We start from the raw sequence: 21,737 nt of genomic DNA, 5'->3' as shown, positions 1-21,737 counted from the left end.
CTCTGTCCATGGGCTTTCCCAGGCAAGAATACTGGAGTGGGTTTTCATTTCCTTCTCCAGGGGGTCTTCCTGACCCAGGGATCAAACTCATGTGTCCTGTATTAGTAGACAGGTTCCTAACCACTAAGTATCTACTTAGTATTGTCCACTGATGCTTTAATATGGTACTAGTCTTTAATTTCTTCACTTTTGACATGATTGTGATTCAATTTACATAAAAGTAGGTGAAGTGTTTTAAGTTAACCATTTATATTTATGCCCAGTAAAAGATGGTGTTAATAGAATTTCTTTAAATTTCAAAATGAGAGCACAGTGCTTGTCACAGAGTATAAAATTAAGCAGTATTGATGATCAGACCAGTGACCTTTTGTCTTGCAAATTTAGCATGACCTTAAATCTCATATATCACTGGTTAGAGGTAGTCCTCATTATCTGAGGATGATTTTCTACCAGGAGAAGGCAACTGAAAGTGAATCTGCTTAAAATGGGGACCAACATGTTATGGTTAATAGTACAAAAAGATTTGATTGCAACTGGGACAAAACTAAAAATGTTGAAAATAACTTTTTAAGCTTCCATTGAGTATAAGGCGGGTTACAGTTGCAGTTCTGTACTAACTTCCAGAATGAACAAAGGTTACATCCCTTTGTAACCTGGAAGGGGGCAGAACTTCTTTGACAAAAACAGGTAGCAGCAGATAGGACTTCCCCCACATCAAGACTGGATTGTGCAAGAAGATAGGGAAGAAGGCTTTGTTGCAGAAATGATTGAGAGCTGCATTGATTACCTGCAGACTTTTCTTAATCCGTTGGTTTTCCAACTGTGTTCTTCTGAAGTTTCTCGGGGGTGTCCTCCTCCTGGTCAACTTTCTTATCCTCATTTACAGGTCCTCATTGACCCATGGCTCTACTTGGGATCCAACAAATCCCTGCCTTTCATGTCAGTGGGGTGTCTGCCATCTTCTGATTTTCCGGGATTTTCCATTTCACTGAAGTTGAGAGTGGTTCTCAAAAATAGTGCAGTGGACTGGCTAAGTGCTTGTAGTAAGGTGAAAATGAAATTTGAGTAGGGATTAATTTTATAAGTGGTCAACACATTAGTGGATGTATTTGTGTTAAGATAATGTCTCTTTATGGTACTTCATCACTATGGCTCATTACTGTAATAGAATAATGAGATTAAGATAGAGTACTTCTCTTACCAGTTGGATGTTTAGCAATATCATAAAATAAGGTAATACTATTACCACTCTTAAGGCTTTTGCCTGATAAGCTTAAAGCCTGTTCTTGTTGAAGAAAAAAAATAAAATTATTTTAAAATATCTGAAAGGGATACATTACTAAATATAAAATTATACTTTACTAAATATAAATACTTTTTTTGAGAAGTTCAATTTTGGGTATGAGGCTATTTCCCCAGAAAAAAAAAAAAAAGAATAAAGCCAAAAAAAAAAAAGCCCTCTTCTATTGCCTATCTGAAGTACCATTTAAAGTGAGTTGTACCTCACAAGTCATGTGTGAAGTCAGTGATAAAACAAGACAAAAAGAAATGAAAACTTGCCCAAAGTCACAAGAGTGCGTGTTGCAATAGTAATAGAATCTAAGAGTTCTGAGTCCTTTTTCCTGTGGAAACCATCCAATGCATCCTGCCTCCAATGGTACCAAGTGAATCTGTTATTGAGCGTTTGCTTTGGGGGTTCCATCTGTGCTCCCCAAGAGATGGTTGCATTTCCTTACTGTATGTAGTGCATCTCTGATGTACTAAGTAGCTGACTCATAGGGCACTCTGTGTCCTGGGACATTCATATTCTGACACTGCTACCCGTTTTTGCCAGGTGACTCCAAGTTGTTCCGACCCAGAAGACCCAGATCTAGCAGTGATGCCCTGAGCGCCTCTTTTAACGGCGAGATGCTGGGGAACCGCTGCAACTCCTATGACAACCTGCCCCACGACAACGGAAGCGAGGAGGAAGTCGGGCTGTTGCACATTCCGGCTCTCGTGTCTCCGCACTCAGCTGAGGATGTTGACTTGAGCCCACCAGACATAGGAGTAGCCAGCCTGGATTTTGATCCGATGTCATTTCAGTGCAGTCCTCCTAAGGCCGAATCAGAATGTCTGGAGAGCGGGGCTTCCTTCTTAGACTCCTTGGGCTACTCCAAGGATAAGCAGAGTACCGATAAGAAGGATACTGAAACAGGCGGTAGCCAGTCACAGACTCCAGGAAGCACTGCAAGTTCTGAACCTGTGTCTCCTCTTCAGGAGAAGCTGAGTCCATTCTTCACCCTGGACTTGAGCCCAACTGAAGAGAAAGCATCGAAGCCATCCTCATTCACCGAAAAGGTTGTCTATGCTTTCTCTCCAAAGATTGGACGGAAGATAAGCAAATCACCGTCTCTGAACATATCCGAGCCCATTTCAGTGACCCTTCCCGCTCGGGTGTCAGAAGTCATCGGCCCCATCGCAAACACGGCAGCTCAGAACGCACCTTCTGCAGCCTGGAACAAAAGTAGCGAAGAAAGTGATGTCATAAATAGATCCCCCACCCAGGTAGTAAAGAGAAAAGCAAACGAGAGAGAGGCCCAGGAAGGGTGTGAGTGTGAAGCCCAGCCCCTGGACCAGGGGGCTGCCGCAGACGTAGACTCACCAGGGAAGGAGGAGCCTACCTCAAGCAGTCAGAGTAAGCCTGTACCTTCTGGACAGACTCAGACAGGTACCATTTGTTTTCCTCCATTCTTGCTTTAAGCTAAGAGGGATCTTCCACCAACTGTGCTTTTTAGGAGAGAAATTTACTCCACAGCTAGCCTTTTATCAAAGAGAATGTTTTTTCTAGGTGGTGCTGATGGCTCAAATCCCTAAATTAAAGTCAACCAAAATATCCCGCAAAGGGCCAGCAGTCCTACTTAAGATCTTGATAAAGTCCCGTTGTCCAGTCAGAATTCCTGGATAATTTTTGCATAGCTTCATAGCTCTTGATTCTGTTTTCTCTTCTGATAAAATTATCTATATTATAGCCTTACACATTAACTAGCCAGCCTACACCATCAAATGTAAAAAGTATTCTTAATAACATTCTGCAAGCACTTGAAGCTTGTTTTCTAAGCAATCTTTTCTGAGCCGGATGAGCCTCGCCCATCTCTGTAGCAACCCAGGAGGAGATTGCAGTCTTAAACACTCTCTGGTTTAGTTTTCCTTCTGAACCAGATGTGTTTTCTGCAGTGTTTGCATGTGGGATAGAAGATTGCGGATGGCCATTTTGAAATATGGAAGGCACTTTTTTTTTAGTGATAAAATGGGGGAATGTTTGGCTTTCCATGTAGGATAACACAAGCTACTTTTCCACTTTCTTTTTCCCCCCAGGAGCAGACACACATGACCCCCCTCAGGATTCCGTTCCTGTAAGCTCAGTCTCTCTTATCCCACCACCACCGCCTCCGAAAAACGTGGCACGCCTGCTGGCGCTGGCGTTAGCAGAGTCTGCACAGCAGGCCTCCACCCAGTCACTGAAGAGACCAGGCACTTCCCCGGCTGCCTGTGCACACTGTGGGGACATAGCGGTGGCTGCAGCCGAGGACAGACCGCCTGCTCCCTACTCTAGCGTTACTCTTGAGAAAGCCTATTTCCAAACCGACAGGCCAGCAGAGCAGCCCCACCTCCAGAACAAGGGCCCTGGGCATAGTGACCAGCCAGTGCCAGACACAGCAGCTGCCGGGGACTATACCCATTCCAGCACCACTGACTCCACGGGGCAGTCCCCCCCGGCAGACTTACCAGGCGATCAGCCACATCGAATCTATTTATCTGGGGACCCAGAGAAGGCCAGAGTCACTTCCGTTCCCTCGACAGACTCAAAGTCTGATGATCTCATCACTTTCCCTGAAGACCAATCTGTGAAGACCAGTGTGCCGACCGTCTCGTTTGTGGACCACGATCAGCTCCATTTCTACAGTGGAGATGAGCCTCCTTCTTACCTTGGTGCCAGTGTGGATAAGCCCCATCACCCTTCAGAACTTGCAGACAGAAGTCCTGCCCCTTCTCATTTGCCTAGGGACAAGATCTGCCTTCCTTCCGGGTCCCCTGAAGAGAACACCAGCACAGCCCCCCTGGCGTACATGACGCATGCTCCAGCAGCGGCCATAGCAAGCGCCAGCGAAGCCAGCTGGGACGTGGCGGAACAGCCCAGCGCAGTGGAGTATGTAACCGCCACCCTTCAGCGTGCTCAACGAGCCAGCCGTCCCCTACCCCTACCTCCTTCCCAGAGACCCGCAGAGCAGCCCCCGGTCCTGGGGCAGGTACAGACTACAGCCAGTATAGGACTAACCAATCCCCATAAGGTAAGAAGTGGGGTGGGTAAGTGGCAGGCAGTGTTTTTCTAAAGGTGTGCCACTCTCCATCAGCGTGTGACATTACCTCGAGTGAGATCTGACGTCTCATTTTAAGTCCTAGGCCGATTTCCATGAAACACTTCCTGGTTGAGACTGGGATCTGCCTTTATCTTGATACTGGCTTTTCTCTGAAAAAGGAGCAGCTTCTCCATGGCTGTGGTTTAACTATACCCTCTCCCTTTACAAAGAGATTATGAGTGCAGGAGTCCACCTGGCCATTGGCTGTCAGAGTTGTGGGGTTTTCCCAGCTCCCTCACTGACTCAGTGTGACCCTGGGCAAGTTGTCCAACCATCTTTGCCAGTTTTTCACGTCTGCACGACCAAAGTGCTGTAGTCTCAGGACATTTGGAAGACTTTATGTCTTACCAACTTTCTAGAAATATCAGAGATGACAGTGTCTTAGGACTTTTTGTTTTTTCAGCATTAGCCAGCAGATTGTTGAATAGTCAAGCACCTGTTTTGATGAGAGAATGTTACATGCAGATTGTGAAGGTTTTTTGTTGTCGCCTTGGACTAAAAGGACTTCACTATCTAGTCCTCTATGGAAGATGCTATTTCCAGCCACTTATTTCTCAAGGGCAGCGTGTACAGCCTTGCAGTGAGAACCATGTTTGTCCTCTGCTGCCACAGACACACTGGAGCAGGAGGGAGAGGTGGAGGCTGTGTTGAATGCCACCTGGACATGTCCCTTCTTGTCCCTCCCTGGCCTGGGGGCTGAAAACTGCCCACTTGGCAGTGGGTATCACTTCAAAACACTCTTCAGGTAGAATCAGCACTGCTTGTTTAACAGAATGTTCTTGGTGTTGAGACTGAGCTGCACGGATGGACCAGGTATGTGGTCTTTTAAGCAAATCAGATCTGTCATGGTCCACCCCATCTCTTGAAAACCCATCCTAAATGAGAACAGCTCTCCAAAGATGGGCTGGCTGCCACACCAGGTGGCCACACAGGCCTGCCTTCTTTTCCTGACTGTAGGGATGGGTAGGCCTCTGCCCTGTCCAGCACCTCTGCACAGCTTGGGAAATTTCCAGCTGCTGCCCACATGGCCTCAGCTTATGAGTTATGAATTCAGTAATGTTTGATTTCATAGAGGGAAGCATAAAAAAACACTCACAGTACTATCATCTTTCAACAGGTTCAAGGAGCAGTTCCGGCTCCGGAGAGGCCGCCTGAACCCAGGGGCCTGGGTGACCCTGCACCTGTCCTGGTTGGGGATGGCGGGGCCGCTGTGCAGTGCCCAGCCTCCGCTCCAGCTCCCCAGCCCGTCCTTCCTGAAAAGGTGCGGGAAGGTGCCAGGGCGCCCGCGCTGCACCTGCGCGCCGAGTCTGTGCCCGGGCACGCCTCCTGTGGCTTCCCCACCCCGGGGCCCCCCGCCAGGACCATGGAGAGCAGACTGGCCACGGCCCTCCACTCCGGCAGCGCCGACGGGGCGGGCAGCGCCGGGTACCACTCCTTCGTTGCTGCTGCCTCCGTGGAAGAAGCCTTGCCTTTGCCCCTCCCTATCCCACAAGCCAAGCACGGCCCTCTTAAGACTGCTTACCCCACGTTCGCCAGGCCTGACCTCACCACCGAGCCCTTCGGTCCAGAAAACTGTCTGCATTTCAGTATGACCCCAAACTGCCAGTTCCGCCCCCAGAGCGTGCCACCCCATCCCGGGAAAGCGGAGCCATACCCGGTGTATGCGTCCAGGTCGGAGCCACCAGCCTCCACAGGCCCCCGGTACAACACGTACGTGGCCCCTGGGAGAAGCGTGTCTGGACACCACCCGAAGCCGTGTAGCCGGGCAGAGTACGTGTCCTCACTGAGCTCGTCCGTCAGGGGTGGCTGCTACCCCGAGGACATGCCACCGTACCCCACCATCCGCCGGGTGCAGTCTCTGCACGCACCTCCGTCCTCCATGATCCGCTCTGTCCCCATCTCCAGGACAGAGGTGCCCCCAGATGAGGAGCCCGCCTACTGCCCACGACCCCTGTACCAGTATAAGCCATATCAGTCATCCCAGGCCCGCTCGGACTACCACGTCACTCAGCTGCAGCCTTACTTCGAGAACGGCCGGGTGCACTACCGGTACAGCCCCTACGCCAGCTCGGCCGGTTCCTACTACAGCCCCGACGGCGCTCTGTGTGACGTGGACGCCTACGGCACGGTGCAGCTGCGGCCCCTGCACCGCCTGCCCGGCCGCGACCTGGCCTTCCTCGCCCCGCGGCTGCAGGGCAAGAATGTGTACGCGTTCGCCGGGGGTGCGGCCGCGCGCGCCCGGCCCAGCGTGGCCAGCTACTTCCCGGCCAATGACCACAGCATGGTCCACATGCCCCCGGTGGCCGACGCAAAGCACGCGTACGCCTCGTGGGACCTGGAGGACCTGGAGAAGTACCGCCTGCAGTCCATCCGCAGGGAGAGCCGTGCGCGGCAGAAGGCCAAGGGGCCTGTAGTGTCCCAGTATGACAACATGAGCCCGGCCGGCGCGCCGGATGACCTGGGCGGCATCTATGTCATCCACCTGCGCAGCAAGTCGGATCCTGGGAAAACTGGACTACTCTCGGTGGCCGAGGGCAAGGAGGGGCGGCACCCGGCCAAGGCCCTGAGCCCCGAGGGGGAGGACCGCTTCTACCGGAAGCACGCGGAGCCGGAGCTGGAGCGCGTGCCCCACCACCAGGGCGGGTACGGCAACGGGCAGCCGGAGAAGCCGTGCCTCCCCCAGAAGCAGAGCAGCGTTAGGAACCGAAAGCTGCACGACGCGGGCTGCAGCCTCCCCGAGCACAGGCCGCATCAGGAAGCAAGCCATAGGCAGCTGTGCGACCCGAAGAATGGGCCCCCTTTCCCCCAGGGAGCTGGCCCGCTAGACTACGGGCCCAAAGGGCTTCCAGACTCTGCCGAGCCTGTCAGCTACCTTAACTCTGGAGGGAAATACGTGCCGTCAGGGCCGGAGTCTTTAAGACCGAGCCACAAAGAGGTGCGGCTCCCCAAGGAGCTGGAGCGGCCCCGGGCCCGGCAGCCCCCGGCCTCAGAGAAGCACCCCAGAGACTGCTACAAGGAGGAGGAGCATCTGTCGCAGTCCGCGCTCCCGCCCCCTAAGCCAGAGAGGAGTCACAGCCTCAAACTGCACCACCCTCAGAGCGCGGACAGGGACCCCGGCGTGCTGTACCACTACCACACCCACGGCAAGCGCCCGGGCCGGGGGACTGCCGGGCCGCAGTACGATAACCTGGAGGGCTACCACTCCCCGCCCCAGCACCAGCGAGGGGGCTTCGGAGCAGCGGCAATAGGCCCATACATGCCCCCCGGCTTCCCCCACCCCCAGAGCAGGACATACGCCACAGCTCTGGGGCAGGGCGCCTTCCTGCCCACAGAGCTGGCCTTGCAGCCTCCTGAAACGCAGGTCCATGCAGAATGAGCCCCGGGAGCAATAGAGTTGACGCAGCCTCTGCTGGACAGTGGACTGTTCTATTTTTTTCAGTAACCAAAAAAAAAAAAAAAAGCTACAAACCGCCCCCCCCACCACCACATTTAAAAAAAAATAAGAAGAAAAACAAATCACCATCTTTTCCCCTCTTCCCAGCTTCATCACCACCTCTTCTACAGACTGTTGTCATTTTTGTCATTTAAAGATCTGAACGATTGTGAAGCACTGTGTTGAAAACCTAGTAAAGAAATTTGTTACAGACCATACTTGCCACATAGGGCTGATTTGTAAGAGCCTGAGGACTGCCTTTAGTGGAATTTGAGTTTGACCGCGTCCTTCCTAGCACTTGCTGCGTCCTTCAGAGCAGCTGACACCCACTTCTTGAAGGTCTTGTGTGCCCTGTCCTGTCCTGTTCCTACTTGCTTTCCCAGTAGCCATGGCCTTGCCCAGAGAGTCACTTGTTTTCCTTGTCAGGTCATACCTCCTTGTCTTGGAAGGGGCTGTGTGTTAAATTAGAGTGGAGAGAAACTTCTCCCTGAGCCTTCACATAAGACTATTATTGGACATTTAACAAATTATAGCCAAAAAAAAAAAAGGAATTAGGACTTTAAACATCTAATAGTCATTACAAAATGTCAGACCCATTAGATCCAGGCTGAACCATGCTCTTCTCCTGGTTGCTCCACACACTTCAGTGAACAGACTTATCCCACGGCAGAGGGGTTTCTAAGTTACAATTAAAGAAACTTCTTAGGCGGAAGTCTGTGACCTTCGTTAGCACCAGAAACTACATCAGTGGTTCTAAGCTGCTGCCTGTCTTCAGTTCTTTTTTTTTTTTCTCAATAGTATTTGATAAATTGTGATCCTAGTGAAGTATTTCACACAATTTGTTTTCCTAAAGCAGTTTTTTTCCCCCTCATTTAAAAAACAATGAAAAACCAGCATGGTTTGCCTGGATAAACACACATAATATCACATGATTGTAAATTTACATATTAATTTGTTTCTAAACCAGGTATCCTGGGAATTCTTACAGTAGCTACAGGTTATTATTATCCGTTAGTAAACTGAGCGTTCCTGCAATAACACTTAGCACAGCCCATTTGACCTGCTGGAATTCTGGGCAGCAATCCTTTAGGTCCCGAGGAATTACTGTGTTGTGTCTTCCCTCTGTCCCTGGGCAATTGCAGTCTTAACTGTAATTGCCATCCACACCAGCATTTCAGGTTTAGTCCTCGCAACACTACAGACATGTTAAACATGTTCCATATCCAGGACTTTCTTTTGAAAGTTTGCATTCCATTTTGTCAACCCACCTCACCACGAACGCCAGACCAGAAGGCAGTCCTGTATTTATAAAACGAGGTGAGATAATCATGTCATTCCATAACTCTTAATAATACTTGATTTTTATACATTCACATGTTTTAAATGCTCAAGTTTGTAGAAGACACTAGGAGAATTCCATTCCATTTACTGGATGGTTGCTGCTCTGGCTTTTTAAAACTTGGAACTAACGTTTATTTAGAGCAAAGAAAAATCTTTTAAGAGGCTAAATTGATGCTGCTATTATTGCTGTGAAATTGTGTAAAGATTAGGATTCATGCCAGTTTTTTTAAAATCTAAAAAATCATGTGATTGCATTTTAAGGGTTTATATTTAGAAAAAGAAAATAAAGTTTTAAGAGCAACACATTTACTTATTAATATATGTGGAAATACTCTGTTAGGTGTTCTTTTGTTCCCCCAGAATTGATCGAAGAGATTCAATAAAGATCATGGAGGAAATCCTGAAATTATAGAAAAGGTCTGTGAAACTCAGGCCTCAGTACAGACCCACCTGCTCTGCAGTCACAGTGGGAGGGAACCTGGTTGGAAACTTCCGTTTAGCACACACATGAGGAGTTCCGTGCAGGAATTTGCTCTTTGGTGAATATGCAGCACTAATTTTTTTTCCAACCATTACCATCTCTTTGTCAGTAGGCGACCGATGGCCGCTTTGAGGGAAGACAAGCCGTTGAGCTCTCACAGGCAGCCCGGAGATTAGAGAGAGGAGCTGGTGTGGCCCTGAGACACAGATGGCTTTAGGAGCTGAGAGCCTAGAAAGATGTGGCTGAAGTCTGTCCAGTGTTCATACCTGTGGATTGGTCACACACACTGTTTACTCCTGAAACTAAAGTCTATTTTATAAAATGTTCTATGAGTTTGGAAATATCAGGTACATATTTTGAATACAGAAAAATGACTCAAACTCCTGGTAAAAGTGTGAAACATAAACTGCAATCTAGCGTGTTTCACCGAGTGTAGATCCAGCCTTAACTTCGGGTGCAGTTACTGAGGGGCTTCGCCTGCATCCTTCCCTGTCTGGTTATCGCGGGTAGACGGCAGATCACTGTGAGCCAGCTTGCCTCAGCACAGCCACCTTGTTGATACATGACGTCGCAGGTTGAGCAACCAAGTGTCAGCACTTTTACACTTAGACGTGGAGCCTACGATCAAGGAAACGGAGCTGCCTTACTCGTGAAACCCAGAATTTTAATTCTGTTGGTATTTTCACAGCCATGTCTCCAGATTTTATCCTTTTTTGGCAAAATTCTGATGCCACAGCTTGGTTTGATTGAAATAAATATTCCCTGGATGTCTCGTCAGGGACTCTGCTGACAGCCCCAGAGATGCCACCTCCTTTCAGTAGATTTCATCTGAGCCTTATCGACAGCTCACCGTCTTCAGGTTCCTTCTAAAAACATGAAAGTCCCTGGGACGGTCCCAAAGACAGGGCCTGCACATTTTTATAATGGCAAAGCATTTTTTAAAAGGGTCGGGTTGAAATATCTAGGAATAATCCTGTAAAGAAGAGGGACCATTAATGTGAGCGGAGATAGACTAGGTCGTTACCACACCTGAAGCAGCAATAGATGTATACAGTGTAAATTTGAAATCCACCCTTTAGTTTCAAAAAAAGGAGCGTGCGAAGTCCATTTATCTGTTTCCAGCCCCGTCAGTCACCCATCCAATATGTTGGCAGAGTATTGTGTGAGCAGTGTGTGTAAGGAGTAATAATGAAAGCAAAAGTATGTCAGAAAGTTACTTCCAAATGGTTAGAGGCATGTGACTTTTAGTACTGTGTGTTAACGGAATGTCAGGAATGGTATATTTTAACTGTGTGCAAGATAATGTCAGTGTGCACAGAGGGTCTTTTTTCCTTTTTTGATTAGTGCTGTTAGTGTTCAAAGAATAAAAATGGTTGTTTTACAGTTTAGATTCCAAGATAGCAAAATCTGATTTTTCAACCATGACCTGCATGAGAGAAGCATCCTAGGAAGTCTTAGCTCATACTTCTGAGTTCTTAACTTTAATTTATATAGTGTTTTTTTTTATGTTTTAATATTTTTGTGAACTGGTGTAAATTGTTAATGCATATAAGCTTGTGTATTTTTGTAAATAGTTTGTGATTTATTTCTTGACCCATATGTAAATATTTAGAGTCTCATTTCTTCAAAGCTTATTTGAAGCTGAGTTGTGGGTTTGGGGTTTTGTTCGTTTGTTCCTTTGTTTGTTTCGGTTGGGGTGGGGGGCGGGGAGAGAAGGGATTTTGTATTCTGATAATCCAGACGGAGATATCTTGTGGTTTAAAGCAAATGTCCCACTGAAAGCAATTCAAATATCAAGAAAATTATTTCAGGTTAAAACACACTTCCTGTGTACGTGTTTGCTTTCTAAACCTAATGTGAGTTATAACAAAGTAGATGGGTAATCAGGGGTAATCGGGGCTATTCTGGCCAAAAGATAAGCGTTTCTATGACACAAATTCTTATACCAAAAAGATACTTTATTTAAGGGAAGGGGCTTAATATCTCCTGTCTTCATCTTTCACAGTAGGCTGCCTGGCTGAATTTTTCCCCAGGGCAGACAGTCGTTTTGGAACTGCAGACCTTGGCCTGCACTGCAGGGTCTGAGCGGACCTGCTGCTGGTCGGGCTGCCTGCAGGCAACTGTGCCCTGGGCTGCCTCTTGGCTCCCAAGCTTAAGGTGCCCAGGAGAGTGAACTAGCTTCTTAGGGTTCTCCAGAAGGGGGTTCTGTATACAGCCATACTTCTCAAGATTCCCACAAAGCATCCTGTGTACTTTGTGGAGTGAAATGACCAGACAAGAATCTCCTACACTTGGTCACCTGTTTCCAGCTGGTGTGCGGATAAAGATGAAGCATTCCAATGTGTCAAATGCTGTTGGTCACCCAGCTGCCAGATAGGGGTCCAGATGCGTTCCTGTGCCAAAGTTCTCAAATGCTTCTATATCAACCAGAAATTTTTGAAGGAAAAAACAAACCCAGTATCAAGCTATTGAAATTCTAGTTTTCCTACTAGGAATGATAAATTACAAATCATTCTTCATCCTAAAATATTAGGGCCTGTCACTTTTTTGCCAGTCATTCAGAAGGAAAGTCACCTGTTCAGTACAGGTGACCCTGGCGTGCCCACCATGTTCTGTCTACCTGCTACCACACTGCAGACCGGAAGCAAGGTGTGACATCTGCTTCCAGTAAACACGCCCAGCCTGAACACATGTTCCCATGGAGACTGCTGCTCAGAGCGGATAAAAGACATAGATGACATCTCCACTGTGTCTTCCACTGTCCTTAATTTTCTGAAGTTCTCATTTCCATACCAACTATTACCAAATGTCCTTCATGCTGAGGAAAATAGAATACCTTCCTCTTAAAATGTATATTTACTTATCACTGAGAAATCAGTGGTAAATACATTGGTGGTGTTTGAAATTTTCTTTTGTGGTTTTCTACAGGAAAGGGCACATTATAGTAATATTGATTCCCTGTTACATTAAAACTTCTAGTACCTGCAAACACCTGAAATAAGACATTTTAGTTGCCATGTTTCTCACATAATTGCATAATTGAGAATGTATGTCTTGAAAAGAAAATTGAGATTTAATTGTTATTTTAAATATTTTAGTTAATTATAGTATTTCCAGAATATATTTCAAGCCACACACTTCTTTTGCTGTTAGTATACTGAAGGACTCATCATTTACACCTGTGGATCACTGTCCCATAAGATAGTGATATGGTCAAGACACACTGAGTTAAAAAGTGTTTGCTTCTACGCATACCAAATGCTCTATCATGCCAGTCCATACATAAAAGAGTCCTATCATGGTCGTGTTTTTTTTTTTTTTATTTCCTAAATTCTCCTTTCTGATGTTACTTCCTGCCACTGTCTACATGCTACCTGTCAGACTTCCTCTAAATAACCATTCAAAATAAATAAGCTTGTCAAAATGATGAGCAAAATTCTGAAAGACGGGCTTTGCATCATCTGTATTTCATTACTTAGAACCTCTGATTCTTTTCTCCTAAAAGGTACTTGGGTAGCTAGGTTTCAGAAGATGAGATTATTGTGTAAGATGCTTAGAAGGGAGAAAAAAACAGACTCTTTAAGAGTTCTCCCTACATTTGACCTTTTGTGAGAAAGCAATATGATTAGACACAATGGCATTTTCCATGCTAACAGCTCCGCAGAGAGGAATGCTGACCCACAGAAGACATCCAGCTCCTCCATGAACTCCAGGGGGAAGAGAGATAGGAGTGCCAGACACATAACTTAAGCTGTCACACAGCCATTCAGTTAGTGCCTGTTTTTTCCATTTCCTAAAAACATCTTGCAAAACATCCTGAGATTTCTCAGCCACATGTTCATGCTTTAAACTGGGCAGATACTTCTCAAACTTTAGACTCCATATAAAGCAGCTGGAGGGCAGTTAAACATAAGACTCCTAGGGCAACCACCAGACAGTCTGGTGGGTCTGGGGTTGGACCCAGGAATCTACAGTTTTAGCCCCCATTGGCTGATTCTAGCACAGGTGGTTGAGATGTACTTGACAGCAGATGGAATGGGCCCCTGTCAGAGGGAAACCAGTTCTAGTTTCTAGAGCTTTGCCACTTTTTCTCATTCACACCATGGTTCCCCATCTCTTTAGTGATTCCAGAAGTTTATCATTAATTTCTCTATCCCTGTGAATAAATATTAAGCCCAGGTTCAATTATTTATAGCAATGAAAGATAGAAAAATTAGGTCTAATTGGCCTAACAAGCAATACAGAAAAAAAACATTCTCTAAAACTGGTAAGATGCTCATGACTGTTTATAACATTGTCTCCTATTATACACCTACATAGTCAAGGTCTGTACCGTTGCCTCCCATTATACAGTTAGACAGGCAAGGTCTATACCACTGTCTCCTATCATACAGTTACATAGTCAAGTCTCATTTGTGAAACATTCAAGCTGTTAGGAAGTGTAGTTCATGCGTATTGCTATTCACACAGTCAATTCAAACACTGTATTAAGGGATAACAAATAACCCTTTGAACCAAGTGATCTGCCTGCCTTTCTCATCAAAACATTTACAAGAACTATCAGCACATAATTCAATACTTGACTCTTCAGTTTTGTGTATTTTATCAACTGTGGGCAATACTATAGAAGTGTTTTGAACAGCCCATGGTGACACTGTGCTTACCACATACTATGGTACTGGTTGCTGCTGTAAGCCTTGTGCGTCTATGAACTCATCTGTTCCCCATTAGTTTACAGATGAAGCCAAGGCGCACAGAGGTTAAACCCATCACCACTGCTCTATACAGCTAGTGAAGAGTGAAGGAGCTGAGAGTCAGACCCAGGTACTCCTGAAAAGCTTATGCTCTAATAAAAGCAGACTTTAGAGTTGAGTAACTGAATCCTAACTGCTACAAATTCTAAAACCCTTAACTACTTAAAAGCCTTTCTAAAATGCATACTAAGCCATGGCTTTCTCATCTCTAAAATGGGAATAATAATAGTACCTACCACTTGGGGTTGCTGTGAGAACTAAAGTAGATAATGTCCCTAAAGGGCAGAGCAGGAGAGCAAGTACCCAGTAAAAGTTGTCCAGGCTTTGTATTATGGGATGGTGCAAGATTGTGCAGAATTAAGGAAGAGAGGATTCTGTTATATATCATTAAGAATTTAGTCAGTTGGGTCAACATTTCTGTAAAACTGGAGAGTTTCACATAGTTGACGTATCTTGCAGGAAGAGAATCTTGACTGGTAGAGATAGATGCAAGATGTAATTTGGTGGTTAAAAGGAAACTTCAGAGGGAGACTGGTAGTGCAGAAAGCCCTTGCTTTCTGTCCCTAGCCCAGGTTCCCTGCCCAAACCGTACACTCAGCTGAGGATGCCCTTCTCATGGGAGGCGATTTCTCTTCACCGGGTTCTCCATCAGAGGGCCTTCCTTGATGACCCAGTTCAAGACCACTCGATCCCCTCACCCTCTTAATTCTCTAAATAACACTGATTCAGAAAAGGTTTGTATATTTTGCCTACTAATTGTCCGCATCCCTTCACTGATTTCTAAGCCCTACGATTCCTTGACACACAGTATGTATGCAAATAGGCTTGTTGAATGAATGAATGAATGAAAAATGTTAAAGAAAGAGACTACCATATGACCCAGCAATCCCACTACTGGGCATATACCCTAAGGAAACCACAATTCAAAAAGACACATGTACCCCCAATGTTCATTGCAGCACTATGTACAATAGCCAGGACATGGCAGCAACCTACATGTCCGTTCACAGATGAAGGGTTAAAGAAGTTGTGGTACATATATATGGTGGAAAAGTGAAAGTCACTCAGTCATGTCCGACTCTTTGAGACCCCATGGACTATACAGTCCATGGTATTCTCCAGGCCAGAATACTGGAGTGGGTAGCCTTTCCCTTCTCCAGGGGATCATCCCAACCCAGGGATCGAAACCCAGGGATCAAAAAAAAAAAAAAAAAAAAGAAACCCAGGGATCGAACCCAGGTCTCCCTCATTGCAGGCGGATTCTTTACCAGCTGAGCCACAGGGAAGCCCAAGAATACTGGAGTGGGTAACCTATCCCTTCTCCAGCAGATCTTCCCAACCCAGGAATCGAACCAGGGTCTCTTGCATTGTGGGCGGATTCTTTACCAACTGAGGTATCAGGGAAGCCATGGTGGAATATTATTCAGCCTTTAAAAGGCATGGATTTGAGTCAGTTGAACTGAGGTGGATGAAACTAAAGTCTGCTATACAGGGTGAAGTAAGTCAGAGAAAAATAAATATTGTATATGAATGCATATATATATAGGATCTAGAAAAATAATACTGATAACTTATTTACAGGGTAGGAATAGAGACACAGACATAGAGAACAGACTTAAGGGCACAGCAGGGGAAGGAGAGGGTAGGACGAATTGAGAGAGTAGAATTGAGACATACAGACTACCATGTGTAAAATAGCTCATGAGAAGCCGCTATATAACCCAGGGGGCTAAGCTCAACGCTCTGTGATGACTTAGGCTGGGTGGGATGGAGGGAGGGAGAGAGACTCAAGAGGGAGGGTACATACGTATACTTACAACTGATTCATGTTATTGTACAGCGGAAACCTAGACAACCTTCTAAAGAAATTATCCTTCAATTAAAATAAAATTTTAAAAAAGAAAGAAAGAAAGGGGTCATAGAAACAATAACTAGAAAACTCCTGTTTTGGCCACGCACAGTCCTGCGGGAAGAGCTGCCTTTGTAACCAGTAGGCATCTCGACGCTGAGACCTGATCTTCCCGCGTCCTGGAGAGCAGGATTTCAAAGAAGCCACCAGATGGCGCTGGTGACGCGCTGATTCCTCGAAAGTGTCCTGTGTGTGCGGGCCAGGGCGGCTGGGACCTCTGGATGCTCCCTGGGCTGTTTTCTTGCTCTTCTCTTCTCACCCACTTCCACAAGGGCACTTCAAGGGTACGGACTTGGACTGGAGAGCTGATATGAAGAGCCAGCCATGAGAACAGGAGGGTGAGACTGGAGCTGTGACACCCAGCACCTGGATGAAAATGCCCTCTGTCCCAAGAACACCAGGGAGAGGTTGCTTTCATTAGGAGACTTGATACTTTCTAAGGATCATTTCGTGGTTTTGTTTATTGCTATTTTAGGAAATGGCATAAACGTTTGGAGACAGACGTCTCCATTTTCATAGGCTGAGTCCTGGAAGGGTTTCTGACCTTCAGCAGAGTTTCCAAACCTGGACACAACATCAGAATTCCCTGCCGAGTTTTTTTTTTTTTTTTTTAAATATAGATTTCTATGCACCACTGAATGAATTGTCTCTTTGATGGCCAGAGAACTTTTTTTTTAAACTTTTTATTTTTGGGGGGTGTATAGTGGGAAAACCCCTAAGGCTGGGAAAGATCGAGGACAGGAGAAGGGTGACAGAAGATGAGATGGTTGGATGGCATCACCAACTTAATGGACATGAGTTTTAGTAAATTCCAGGAGATAGTGGAGGACAGAGGGGCCTGGCGTGTTGCTGTCCATGGACATGACTTAGTGACTGAACAACAAAAATACCTGATTAACAATGTTGTTATGGTTTCAAGTGAACAGTGAAGGGACTCAGCCGTATATATACATGGATCTATTCTTTCCAAACCCCTCTTCCATCCAGGTTACCACAAAGCATTGAGCAGAGTTCCCAGTGCTATATAGTAGGGCCTTTGTTTGTTATCCATTTTAAATATAGCAGTGTGTACATGTCCATTCCAAACTCCCTACCTATCCTTTCCCTCATCCTTCCCACCACCTCTGCTGGCAACCTGTATTTTTAAATGGAACTCCCCAGAAGAATCAGTTTCATCCATGATTTAGACGCCATCATTCTTGGAGCGATGTCATCCCCCAGGCTCATTCTAGAACCAACCTTTTCTGCCCACCACTCCCTGGCCTGTCGGGGGCTCACCTAGCCTCACACAGAAGGAAAAAGCAAGGGCACTTTACAATCTAGGCGTGTGCAGCTTCCTTCACTGTTTCTCTTAGCCTAACTGAAAAGACAGCCTCCAAACTGAGAAACTGAGCAGCCCCCAACTTAACCCACCATATATTCCCAGGCTTCTTAGGGTTAGGATTAGGGAACAAAGTTTGCAGACTTTCCCATCCTGAATTGAGCTTTTAGGTTTACAAAGGGCTGGAAACATAAGTGTGATCTAGAACAGGTGGTTCTAACTTTCCCAAGCCAGCCACAACAGTTCCATGGGGCCAAGAGCCATGTCTCTGGCTTGTTTTGCTCTCTTAATGATACATTTTGAGGAATAAAGTCTTAATTTTATGTAGTCTGCTTTATCAATTTTTCATTTATGGTTGGTGAATTTTATGTCCTATTTAAAAAGTCGTTCCATACCATGAGGTCACAAATTTAGAAATTTTATTGTTTTACCTTTTATACTGTAACTCATAATATAGCTGAATTGATTTTTCCATATAATATGATATGGGTTGAGTTTAGCATTTTTTTCTATATGGATATAATTGTCTAACACCAATTATTGAGAAAAATTTCCTGTTCCCAAAGTTAATCAATTCTGTATTTATTATAAATCAAATGTTTGGATAGTCGTTTAGATTCACTCATTCATCATTTTCATTGCTCATTCATTACTATATCTTTGAACTTCTATGTGGGATCTTTTTAAAATTTATTTATTTTCTTAATTTTTATTGGAGTATAGTTACTTTTTCAGCTTCCCTGATAAGTCAGCTGGTAAAGAATTTGCCTGCAATGCAGGAGACCCCAGTTCAACTCCTGGGTCAGGAAGATCAGCTGGAGAAGGGACAGGCTACCCACTCCAGTAATCTTGGTCTTCTCTAGAGGCTTAGTGGGTAAAGAATCCACCTGCAATTTGGGAAACCTGGGTTCAGTTCCTGGGTTGGGAAGATCCCCTGGAGAAGGAAACTGCTACCCACTCCAGTATCCTGGTCTGGAGAATTCCATGGACTGTATAGTCCATGGGGTTGCAAAGAGTCGGACATGACTGAGCAACTTTCACTTTCACAGTTGCTTTCCAATATTGTGTTAATTTCTACTGTAAGCAATCAGCTATGTACCCTGTGTGCATGCTCAGTTATGTCGGACTCTGTGACCCCATGGACTATACAGTCCATGGAATTCTCCAGACCAGGATACTGGAGTGGGTAGCAGGCTCCTCTGTCCATGGGATTTTTCCAGGCAAGAATACTGGAGTGGCTTGCCGTTTCCTCCTCCAGGCAACCTTCATGGCCCAGTATGGAAAGCACGTCTCCTGCATGGGCAGGCAGATTCTAAACCACCGAGCCACTGAAGAAAAATCAGCTGTGCATATACATATGAATTTTGAATTTTTTGAATTTCCTTCCTGTTTGTATCATCACAGAGCATTGAGTAGAATTCCCTGAGTTATACTGTAGCTTCTCATTAGTTACGTATTTTTTTGTGTGTGTTAGTTGTTCGGTCAGTCGTGTCCGACTCTGTGACCCCAAGAACTGTAGTTCGCTGGCTCCTTCATCTGTGGAATTCTCCAGGCAAGAATACTGGAGTAGACAGCCCTCTATTCCCTTCTCCAGGGGATCTTCCTGACCCAGGGATCCAACCTGAGGCTCCTGCATTGCAGGTATATTCTTTTTTTTTTTTTTTTGGTTTATAAAATGTAATTTTATTTTATGTTACTCTGCTGTTACATAGGGCATAACATTTTCACAAGGCTTTTTTGGGACTACAATCAATGATTGCTGCTGCTGCTGCTAAGTCGCTTCAGTCGTGTCTGACTCTGTGCGATCCCATAGATGGCAGCCCACCAGGCTCCCCCGTCCCTGGGATTCTCCAGGCAAGAACACTGGAGTGGGTTGCCATTTCCTTCTCCAATGCATGAAAGTGATTAGCAACATACAATAGTGGTCCAACTCTCTAAATAACAATCACTAGACAAACTGGACACCTTTTCACATGTGCACAAATCTGCATGGAAAAGTACTAATGTTTTAGACTGGACTGTATGCTTTTTCCCCCCTTTCTAGTGTATTATTTTCTAGTGCTTCCCTGGTGGCTCAGATGGTAAAGCGTCCGCCTGCAATGTGGGAGACCTGGATTCGATTCCTGGGTTGGGAAGATCCCCTGGAGAAGAAAATGGCAATCCACTCCAGCACTCTTGCCTGGAAAATCCCATGGATGGAGGAGCCTGACAGGCTACAGTCTATGGGGTCGCAAAGAGTCGGACACGACTGAGCGACTTCACTTCACTTCACTAGTGTATTAAGAAATGACATGCACTTTAATTTGCCAAAAGCAATGGTTGTATTCTGGCAGCAACATGCTACTTCTATTACATAGTAAAGTGAATACCAGAACTACAAAGGCAGGAGGTGTAAGTGAGTTTTTATTGGGAAGGGAAGTTGTCAACTTAAACAGCAGCAAATGAAGAGTGAATAAGGAAACTCCCTGTTGTCACAGATACAGAAGACCTCCATCACATATGATACAGGAGGCATTTTAATCTGTGATCCCCCAGCCCCAAAATGTCGAATGCTTTTCCATTCAATCTATACTTTTGGCTTCCTACTAAAAAGGAATATATTAAGAGGATGGAAAAGTTGCTTACTGAAAGGAAATCTCTGAAGAAGAGTAAAGGAGAGAATGTAGAAATTAAGAAGTTATGTAGAACACTCTTTAAATTGTAATTAGCTACATTTTCATATCTTCACAGTAATACAAAACACAGTCACTTGCAGAACTAGTTCAGATTACTTAAATACCAGATACATTTTTAGTCTTCTACATAAGTGTTTGGAAGTTACTTATGTTTGTATGAAATGAAGCTATTAATACTTCTCTACAGCAGTAACTGCACACCAGGAAGGCTAAGACAAACACAAATCTAGGAATGGAGTTTTCCCAAAGCTGCAGTGTGAAAAGACTAGAAACAGTTGATTCCATACACATGAATAGGTTTCTTTGCTATCGGAAATCCAAATGGAGTGAGGAATGGAGATGAGTAAAAAGGTCTCAAGGGGAAGAAAGATGGCACCCTGTATGCACTTCGTTTTCGGCCCCTTCTGCCGCATCACATTCTCCTGCCCTGTCTGAGGTCCATAGTGTGAGATTGTCTCTCAGCAGCTGCATGATGAGGGTGCTGTCTTTGTACGAGTCTTCCTTCATTCAGTGTGTCGAGTTCTGCAGCAGCCTCATCGAAAGCCGTTTTAGCCCGTGTGCAGGCCAGTTCCGGGTTATTGAGGATGATCCCATAGTAGAGCACAAAAAAGTTAAGAGCCAGCCTCAGCTGGATGGGGTGTGTGAGTTGCATTTCTTTCTTGCTTATATCGAAAGCCGCTTGGTAAGCTCCTCGGGAATTATCTATCATTTGCTTCCAATCATCACCACAAGCAACTTCAGCAAGGTACCAGATGTAATCTCCCTTCATTTTCAGATAGGAGACCTTACTCTCTGGATTAGTTGCATTGGCTATTAAATACTTATCCAACAATTCCAGGACCGTGGTGCAGATGGACCTCAGCTCGGACTCCACTTTCTCCCGGTAGTCCTTGATCAGCTGTAACTTCTTGTCCGAGGTGTTGGTCTTCTGCTTGATGCTGGAGATGACTCTCTAGGCAGACCGGCGGACCGGCGGCCCCCGACCACAGTCTTGTAGGCCACCGACAGCAGGTTGCGCTCCTCGTTGGACAGCTCGGCACCCTGCTCCATCGCGGCCTTCATGCAGGTGGCCATGTCATCATAGCGCTCGGCCTACTCGGCCAGCTTGGCCTTCTGGATCAGCTCTGTCTTCTCCATGGGGGCCAGGGGAGCAGACAGTGAGGTTGAGCCTGGACCCCAGGGGCTGGCGGGGGGTGGTGGGGCGCAGCGAGGAGGCCTTCATATCTCCTAGGCCGTGGCGCGAGTCCCACCACTTGGATCCCTCTTCTCTGCAGGCATATTCTTTACTATCTGATCCACCAGAGAAGCCCCTATGTGTTTTACACGTGGTATCAATAGTGAATATGTATCAGTTCCAGTCTCTCAATTCCTTCCACCACTACCTACCCCTTTGCCCGCTAGTATCCACACATTTGTTCTCTGT

General features: G+C 45.9%; 1 protein-coding gene and 1 pseudogene across 4 annotated transcripts in view; one reads left to right on the top strand and one right to left on the bottom strand.

Annotated features, from left to right (window-relative positions):
• ARHGAP32 (Rho GTPase activating protein 32) overlaps positions 1 to 11,477 on the top strand; it is a 128,616-nt gene extending 117,139 nt beyond the window's left edge. For all 4 annotated transcript variants that reach the window (XM_040255662.1, XM_040255663.1, XM_040255660.1 and 1 more), the window contains 3 exons: positions 1,835 to 2,710; positions 3,358 to 4,331; positions 5,518 to 11,477. In XM_040255662.1, the coding sequence (XP_040111596.1) occupies positions 1,835 to 2,710; positions 3,358 to 4,331; positions 5,518 to 7,776 (4,109 nt within the window). In that variant the 3' untranslated portion in view covers positions 7,777 to 11,477. The remainder of the gene's footprint in view (positions 1 to 1,834; positions 2,711 to 3,357; positions 4,332 to 5,517) is intronic.
• A 9,191-nt stretch (positions 11,478 to 20,668) lies between these two features.
• Positions 20,669 to 21,451, bottom strand: LOC120874895 (annotated as a pseudogene).
• Between the last annotated feature and the right edge of the window lie 286 nt (positions 21,452 to 21,737).

The sequence above is a fragment of the Oryx dammah genome, unplaced genomic scaffold, assembly GCF_014754425.2.
Source record: "Oryx dammah isolate SB20612 unplaced genomic scaffold, SCBI_Odam_1.1 HiC_scaffold_15, whole genome shotgun sequence".
NCBI lineage: Eukaryota > Metazoa > Chordata > Mammalia > Artiodactyla > Bovidae > Oryx > Oryx dammah.
This window is presented reverse-complemented; position numbering and strand designations above follow the sequence as displayed.